Here is a 9,144-nt window from a genome sequence, read left to right on the forward strand (position 1 = left end):
GTTTGGACCCATAATGGTCGTTTCTTACTGTCATCTCATTGATTTTATTGATATTTCGTACTCAGTCATATTTATGCATTCATATCATATCTCAGTCTTAGTTATTTATTGATACATCATATCATTGTTGTCGGGCTAGTTTTATGACATTGTGAGCCCGTGAGTGAGACTGGAGAGATTGATGACTAAGTAAGGTCGCGAGCCTGTTTGTGAGGATGTTGTCACTATAGCACGTGAGTTCTCCGTGCGATTCCAGTTGTTGATATTATAGCACGTGAGTTATCCGTGCGGCACGTGAGTTGTCTGTGCGATTCCAAATATTGATATTATGGTATGTGAGTTGTCCTAGAATAAGTCCTAGAAGGACAAAGTCTATGGTACGTTTAAAGCGTATAGACAAATCGGTTTCAAATAAATTTCTTGATAAAAAAGATGAGCAAATGATCAAAATGATCATATTAAGGAGGCAAGTGATCTAGAAGATCATATGACATAATACTTCATAAAATCTCAGGAGAGGTTCAGGTACTTGAATATATGAATGGAGAAATCTCTATGTTATGTCTTTATAAAAAATAAGGAGGTTGGAACTGATATAAAATGTTTGTCGACGACATCTATAATAGCGCTAAAAATATATGAGGATCTTAATTCTTGAGAAATAATTTAAGTAGAATTGATTTCATATGGAAGACATGTAGTTTTTGACATGCAGTTCAAACACATCAAAGTATAAAGTCAATGGTGTGTGCAATCACTTTATCTATCTTATATGTTAGCATGACATAAAAACTTGATATGCATCTAAAGTCCATTCATATGGCTTATATGACTATACTTATATGACAATCTCTAAAGGGTTTAAATTGCTTAAAGCATATACAATTCTTGGTCCTGAAGTACCATATCCTAAGTGCAATTTGTGCACATATGCATCTTGCTATAACTATAAGCATGATAATATGATAGCGAGAATCTCTATGGAGATATTGAAAAGGCCATTCCACGATATTTTATGAAGACATTACATATCTCTCAAGAATGATGATTTCAAGGTGCAACATATTCATTCAAGTTAATATGGCTGATTTATTTATCAAATCTATACCAACGATCTTTAGAAGATGGTGCACAATATTAGAATATGAAGGCTCAAGGATGTGAATTGATACTCTCATCAGGGAGAGTTAATACGTGTTGTACTCTTTTTCTCTTATAAGGTTTTGTCCCACTTGGTTTTCCTTGCAAGGTTTTTAACGAGGCAACCAAAAGACGTATTTCTAAACATGTGTAAAAAAAAATTCCATTGGGTTTTATTTTAGTTAAGGCTTTAACGATGCATATTATCTGTTGAATAGACATTCAAGGGGGAGTGTTATAAATAATATTTTATTTATGGTGAATGTCTATATTTTAGAGAGATTTTAGGGTTGTTACTTGGTGGCTAAGTCACTTTTCCCTATAAATAAAAGAGTTCTATTCCATTGTAATTGTTCCCAAATCAATAAAAAATTTCTCTCTACTTTTCTCTATAATGCTCTTCTTCTTTTATTGTTTTATAACAATTATTTTTTTATTTAATATGGTAATGATATGAGCTTAGCCTAAAAATAAAGTAGTGGACGATTTTAATTTCTTACATTTTGTGACCAAAACAAACACATTAGTCGTCAGCCTAAAATGGGACAAAGAATTACAATAATTCTAATTATTACATCATCAATATAAAATTGTTCAATCGCTGCACACCTTTCGAAGAGAAAAAAGCAGCGGAAATCAACTCTGTTCTTTCTCTAGATGCGAGAACCCTCATCAATCGCCCTCTCCCCAAAATGCATCCTCTGCCCTCTTCTTCCCCGCCGCAGCTACCTAACGACTCCACTGACAGCGGTGTCTCCGCCGAGCGCCGTCTTCGTGAGGCGGAGGAACGCTTGAGAGAGGCAATTGAAGAGCTTCAGCGCCGGCAACGTCGTGCCCGGGGTTTATACCCGCCCTGTGACCATGCCGATGAATCCTGCGTTGCCAACGCTATCGGTAACGTTTGCCAAAGTTTTCTTCTCTCTTACGGTGTGCGCGTTGGCATCGGAATTCTCCTCCGAGCTTTTAAGCTCGCTCGCGGCCAGTCCTATTCCTCTCTACTTGATCTCAAGGTTCTATAAATTCTGAAACTGTGTTTATTTACTTGTCTACTTCTGCATTTCTCAAATACGTACGTTAGATTAATTTATTAATTGTTTGATTGATGATTCTTTGGTTTTACTTTCTTTTTGCCTTTTACTGATCTCAACTGTGTTACATTTCTGAAATTGCTTCTATTCTGATGAGATTTGTTTTAGGATTTATATTTTATTTCTGAAATTGCTTAAGTTTTTATGAAATTTTAATGAAATAATTTTGGGAAATACATGATATAGTTCATGGAGAGAAGGGCATTTTGGCCTATAAGCATCCACGTCCTACTTAGCTTTGCGTTCTATATGTTTTTATTTATTTATTTCAGCACTTGATGAATATTGACTCTAGGTCTGAATAGATAGAATGGTTATGCATTCCTCGATATTTCTGGATTGAGCCTTAGTTGATTGATTGATAAATTGATGGAATGGTTATCAATTCCGAGATAGGATATGTTGGTTCTTTAGTGCCCTGGAGTACCATACTAGATGATTATTCTCCAAGTGGTTTATGACTTTGTTCTGGCAGTTATGTATTGTGTTTCATCAGCTACTGGGACATGTGGGTTTATCAAAACGCCTGGCCTTAAGGATATTTAGTCAATCAAAGATTAAAGAGTAAAAACTATTTACTTTTTGTGTGAGTGCTCGTGTGTATGTGTGCCCGCAGGTTCCCTCCCCCCCCCCCCCTTTTTTTTATTTTTTATTTTTTATCTTTTTAGGATAAAAGTCACCTGCTCTTTGTGTCAATGGTGAATCATGTGGGGTTTTCTCCCAATCACTTTTTAAACCCAATTTTACCTTTGTCCCACTGTATTTTCCTTGTGCTTGTAGCTCAACGTCAATTAATTTACTCTTTAGTGGTGAAATATATTTACCGATCGAGTACACTTTGTGCGCTGCCCACAACAATTGTTTTAGGAGAAAACATATTTCAAGTTGGTCTAATATTTCATGCTGCAGATTATTCTTAATTCAGGGTTTATTTCTAAAAGAAAACTCTATAAATTACTGTGATTGATAAGCATTGGAAGTTTGAAGGGGCCTCTTGATAAGTTTTCTTGTAGTTTCTAACCTCAGGAAGTTTAGTGAAATAATTTCGCAATTACACTGGGGCATAAAAGCTGAATGGAGGTTATTCAGATCTTTGAACTAGCTCTTCCCCTAACCACCCCCCCCCCCCCCCCCCAAAATGCACAACTCGCAAAATCCTGAGTGAAGAAGTAAAAGAAGATTTTCTGGAAGGAGGATAAAACAATTTTAGAGTACATGTATGCGGATTTCTGTCTGTTCATCTGTTTGTCCATCCGCCCGCCCGTCCGTGATCTCATCTATGAATACATGAGAGGGTTCATTTTTTGTTCTGTGCATTTTATAATCCTTGTGTTTTTGCAGCAACTTGTCTCCGAAAAAGATCTAATTGTAAGAGAGGAAGCATGCCGAATTGGTTTGCTCTTTGGGGGATTTACTGGTTCCTATCATGCTCTGAGATGCTTGCTGAGAAAGCTGAGGAGAAAAGAGACACCCCTAAATGCGTAAGTATAGAATGCTGAACTTAAAAGTTTTGACTTACTTTTCGTTGCTGTTGCTTTGAGAAGCTTTTGATGCTTGATATCCTATCCGATATATTTGACTTGGCTAAAGGGGATGATGGGCAGAATTTTAGCAGGTTCAGTGGCAGGTCTGGCTATATTAGCATTAGATGATTCCAACAGGCGGAGAACGCTTGCCTTGTATCTTTTGGCAAGGCTAGCACAGGTACATGCATGCCTTGGCTCCCCCCCCCCCCCTCTCCCGGCCCCAAAACTCACACAGGGGGACAAAATAAGGAAAAAAAAGATCAAGCGAAACACAAAAAGGAAAAGGAAAACAAATGAATACAGATAAAAGCTGCTACTACTAGTTACTCCTATTACTTGAAGTCTTCCTTTTCTGTTTTTCTACTGGCTCCTATTTTGATGACTTTACATATGGTCAGTGTGCATATAATTCTGCCAAAGCCAAGAACCGGTTTCATCTGTGGGGAAGTCACTGGAGTCACGGAGATTCTTTACTCTTTGCATTGGCATGTGCCCAGGTAATTTACATGGTGCTTAACCTTTTTGGCAAATGTTTAAGAGCGCCTTTATTACCCTTGTTTCAAATTCCTTGTACTTACCTGCAGTTTGGTGGATTGGAAGGGGGTGGCTGGGATATCATCAATGTTCAAATGTCCAAGTTTAAACACTAGGAGATTGAATTTCTTCTGTACTTTCTTCTTTTTTCCTTTTTTTTAAAAATCATTTAAATATGCATAGGAGATTGAACTTCTCATATGATACTAATGATGCTAGATAACTTGTTCTCTTTTACATCCGGAAAAAGTTGTCACAGATCTAGTTTTGTTCTTAATAAAATGTTTTGCAGGTCATGTATTCCTTCATAATGCGTCCTGAGAGTCTTCCAAAAGCATATAAAGATTTCATTCAGAAGACTGGGCCAGTTGCAGCACCTGTCTACAAAGCCGTTAAGGATTGCTGCAGAGGCTCTCCAGTTGATGTTGCTTCATTACATGCTTATTTATCCAAAGCAAAGGGTTCTAACACTATGAAGTTGGAAGAATTTCCATCTATTATCCCGTGTTCTGTAATTCACCCAGGCACCAACTCTTGCTTAGTTCATAATGCTAATGCAGCGGCAGCTACTTTCCGGAAGACATTTCCTCTTTACTTCTCTTTGACTTTTGTGCCCTTTGTCGTTCTACGCTTGCAGAAGGTACAATTTATTAATATTGGTCTCTGTTACTCCTATCTTTCTGCTTTGATTTCCTGTCAAATCATATAGCTGAGCTGCTGGTACTTCTGTTAAACAAAATGGGATCATCATAGACCCACAAGATGCTATATATGTTGGACTTTGTAGTGGTCAAATGCAGTTATATGGATAAATATGAAATATTCAAGCTATATTTTGACTAAGAAGAACAACCTCCCCCCCCCCCCCCCCCCAAAAAAAAAAAAAAGAAGATAAAATAAAAAGGGAAATGAAAAAGAAAAGACAAAGTTTATACACTTGAGAAACAAGAAGGAAAAAAAAGGAAAAGAACTAGAGAAAAAAGAAAGGAAACTTTGTCTCTGATAGTTGAAGTATGTTGTTATCAATTCTGTAGTACTTGCCTTGTGTTTTTTAAGTTGCCTGGGTCCAGTATATAGCAGTATTACGAGGACCATGTGATGAACAATTACGAAGGTCTACACTTTAAGTTATGTTATTGTTACCTAGAGTAGTAGAATTGCTACTAAAGTAATTCTGTTGAAAACTTGCTGATCTTATTTTAATGTTATCCCAGTTTATGGATGCTCCTACGCGCACCTGTTGGTATGCTCTTACAGGGGCTGTTCGCTCAACAACCTTCTTGTCCGCTTTTGTTGGAATCTTTCAGGTAGTATATGTTCTCGATGCCTCATACCTCTGGTAGTCCCAAGGCTCTTTTTGTGATGCTGCTGGTTGACTCGCTTAGCTTTACTGATTAACTTCTCTATCTCAATAAAAGGCTGCTATATGTTCCCACCGGAAGGTGGCGTCAAAGGACCATAAGCTTGTATATTGGGTAGCTGGGGCACTCTCAGGCCTCTCTGTGTTGCTGGAGAAGAAAGCTAGACGTGGCGAACTTGCCTTATATGTTCTTCCTCGAGCTGCAGATTCTTTATGGTATATACTAGTGAATCGCCATTTGCTTCCGGCTATCAAGAATGCAGAGGTATCTTGTCTCACCTTTAATGCAATTTGGTGCTTTGCGGTGTTAAACCACTCAAAATTTCCTAAATTTTATGACTACTTTAATAGCTTGCTTGTATAAATTTAAGCATATATCCTGGATAAACATTGAAAGAATTGAACTACTTACGGGAAGTTTGTTCTTGAAATATTGGGTTTCTCTGAAAGTACAGTTTTTTCAAATATTTAAATTTCATGAAATGAAACTTCTCAATCAAATATGCGGTGTCTGATTGTTATACAGGTGCCCTTGTTTTGTGCCTGTATGGGTGGTATTATGTACTACTTGGAGCATGAACCAGACACCATGGCTCCCTTCCTCAGGGGCCTGATCCGCCGCTTCCTTGCTAGCAGAATCAGCAATCCTACTCCTCCGTCAAATAGAAGTGCCTCTTATACATATCTACACACTCTCGATGCTATGAAGGAGCCAAAAATGCCAGAAAACCGAGAGACTGAAACTTTAACTGCAGAGAAATACAATCTTGAATCTATACCAGGACTTTGAGCAACTTTTTGACGCTCAGGCCAAGCTATGTTTTTCCTATTCATTATACCATTTCATATTGGTTATCAGGCAGCTATTCGATGCTCATTTTGATTAAACTAGAACTTTGATCAAGTTTGATTCTTTCCCCTTCTTTACATAATTGATACATGACATAAAGTTCTCAATTGTATGTAGGTGAAAGCTAGTAGTTCTGATGAGATACAAAATCTGATCTGATCTTGTAAATAAATTTAGCTTGTTTAGTTCCTGCTTTGACTGTCAGAGATGGTATAGTAACTATACTATAGTTGTGTTTAACTGTTGAAGTTGATACAACTTAGTTTGACATCATAATAAATCCATTTTTGATCCCCTGATAATCAATGTTCATCATGTCGATTTACTATGCAGAGTTGCTTGTGCAGCTGAATTTCAGCCAAGTCATTGCACCATTATTATGATCAAGCGGCAGTCCTCTCCCCCATTTACTGACATTACTGTTATTTTCCCGGTAAGAATCAGGCTGCTTGAGCTGGGATGTTCAGAAAGAAGCCTGGATTATTGCGAAAACTGTGTTCGAACCTCACCAATTAGATGATCAAATATGGGGGGAAATGATCAAGGGCTACATCTGGGCCAAGTTGCATGACTGATGGTAATGGGCCTTACATTTCCCGTGAGTTGGGACTGTTGTAATCCTTACACTTCTATATCACATGAAATTAAAGAAGAGAAAGAGGAGGGCGAGACGTGAACTTGTTAACAACTATGTGCGCTTGGTGAAAACTATCCACCAAATCGCATGTTCTTATTAAAAGATAATTTCGGGGCACCCATTTTCTTAATTTAAAACCCCGACCCCTATTCCGTTAAAACACCCCCCTTTAGTCTATTTTGAGCTCATTTTCTGATACTATAGACTGAGAGAGGGAGCCTTAGAGTGAGAAAGTAACCCTCATCAATTATTCTTCAATTCTTGCTTGAAACTTTGAAGATTATCAAGGAAAGCAATCTAGGCCTCCATCCTAGAGGTAGGAATCTATACCCTGAAAATGAGTAATTAATAAGATGGTCCATGGGTATGAGGGTTGTTAATCTTGCATGCATGTGTGGAAAAGGGAACTAGAACCATGAATGTTTTCCTAATTTTGGGTTCAATTTGTATATTGCTAAAATAGATTGAGGTTGCTAAGGGTTCCGGATAATTGTAGAGTCTAAAGAAGCGCAATTGAGGTATGTATGGCTAACTCTCTTCTTCCTAGAATCGAACATCTGGTGTCCTAATATTTGGTGTAAGTTTCGACTTGATCATACTAGAATTGTTTGCCTTAGTATGTTAGGTTGGAAGATTCATGTTCCCTAATTGTTTTAGATGTTTACCATGTCATCATGCTATTTGAGAACGTGACTATGATTTTCCAAGCTCCTTCTCTTATGTGTGAAATGTCTTATGTGATGGTACTTATCGACATGAATGATGACGTTACTTGAATGAATAAAAAGAGAAAGACTTGAATTGTAAAATGTACCAAAGTGCCTAGAACTATTTAATAAATGAGGCTGTTTGTTCCATGTAATGAATGATGGGAAAGAGATGCGAATTGAGTGAATACTTGAAAGAGGTTATGTCTCAAGTGAGATGGCTTAGCCGATCGGGCCGAGATCGGACGCCATGCCGTACACATGGTGGAATTTGTGTTAGAATTATTGATTTACATTGTGGATATGGATATGTCTCACTTGGGATGGCTTAGCCGGTCGGGCCGAGGCCGAAATCCGTGTCAAAACACGGTGGCATTGTGAGTTGTGGCTTTGGCACTAAATATCATTAACCTAAAAAGAGTTGATAATGGAATTTTTATGCTTGTCACACGATAGCATAATAGATGTGGTATGTTGTGCAGGAATAGAATTTACATGTACAAGGTCACAGTTCAATTTTGAAGGGAAGGACATAAATTCTTAGGCAACATGAACGGATTCTGATGACCAGATAAATGATATTACTATCTGGTATAGCTTGATGAGAGTGTACATTTCAGAAGGGGCAGTGTGTTTTGATTTATTGGTACTTCGCTGATATTGCGGCACTCTCCTGGTTGATCGACTGTTGATATTGAAATTTTTGCCAGGTGGCACGGAAGAATTTTTAAAGTATTTCTCGTAGGATGATTGTGTATGAGAGAGGTGTTAGGCATTCGGGCGGTGGAGGTGGAATCAAATATGGTGATTCATGTGTTCTATAGAATTGGAGATTGGGAGCTCTCAGGAGCAGATTATTTCATGGTTGTGGACTGTGAAGTTGTGGCCAGAGCTAGCCAGATGATAGAAGGTGTTATGATTCCGTCATTGTGGACTTTCGGAGGTTGTTTATCTATTGGTGGCTGACCATAGTTGATTGGGGCCCATTGGTAGGCCCTATTAGGATGTGTATTCTACACCGAGCCGGATTGATTGGCTCCATACTGCTAATGTTGAAGGATGTGCCATCCGGTTGATGTGAAGCTTATTCGTGTTCTGAAATGATCTGTTGAGTTACTCTTCTATGCTACGAGGAGTTGTAATTCTTTGGTTATATGCACATATGGTGCGGTTCTATTGTGGCCTTATAGCGGAATTTGAGCGAGAATAGTATTGGATATTGCTTGGTTGATGATGTATTGGTTATGTTCTTTCGGGTTTTATGTGGCATGGTGTCGTTTGCTTCTCCATGGTTATGGTAAT

At 38.1% G+C, this 9,144-nt stretch overlaps 1 protein-coding gene across 1 annotated transcript; it reads left to right on the forward strand.

Moving 5' to 3' along the window:
• Window positions 1-1,737: 1,737 nt before the first annotated feature.
• On the forward strand, window positions 1,738-6,800 carry LOC104117692 (uncharacterized). The gene is made up of 8 exons (XM_009628768.4): window positions 1,738-2,150; window positions 3,570-3,709; window positions 3,833-3,932; window positions 4,153-4,251; window positions 4,581-4,928; window positions 5,503-5,595; window positions 5,707-5,913; window positions 6,175-6,800. The coding sequence occupies exons 1-8, from the start codon at window positions 1,833-1,835 to the stop codon at window positions 6,436-6,438; spliced, it is 1,569 nt and encodes a 522-aa protein (XP_009627063.1). The 5' UTR covers window positions 1,738-1,832; the 3' UTR covers window positions 6,439-6,800.
• The last annotated feature ends 2,344 nt before the right edge of the window (window positions 6,801-9,144 follow it).

Source organism: Nicotiana tomentosiformis, chromosome 3, assembly GCF_000390325.3.
Source record: "Nicotiana tomentosiformis chromosome 3, ASM39032v3, whole genome shotgun sequence".
NCBI lineage: Eukaryota > Viridiplantae > Streptophyta > Magnoliopsida > Solanales > Solanaceae > Nicotiana > Nicotiana tomentosiformis.

Coding starts and splice junctions, on each gene's coding strand:
- LOC104117692 (XM_009628768.4), top strand. CDS start 1,833: ATGCATCCTCTGCCCTCTTCTTCCCCGCCGCAGCTACCTAACGACTCC. Junction 4,929..5,502: donor TCGTTCTACGCTTGCAGAAG/GTACAATTTATT, acceptor ATGTTATCCCAG/TTTATGGATGCTCCTACGCG. Junction 5,914..6,174: donor CGGCTATCAAGAATGCAGAG/GTATCTTGTCTC, acceptor ATTGTTATACAG/GTGCCCTTGTTTTGTGCCTG.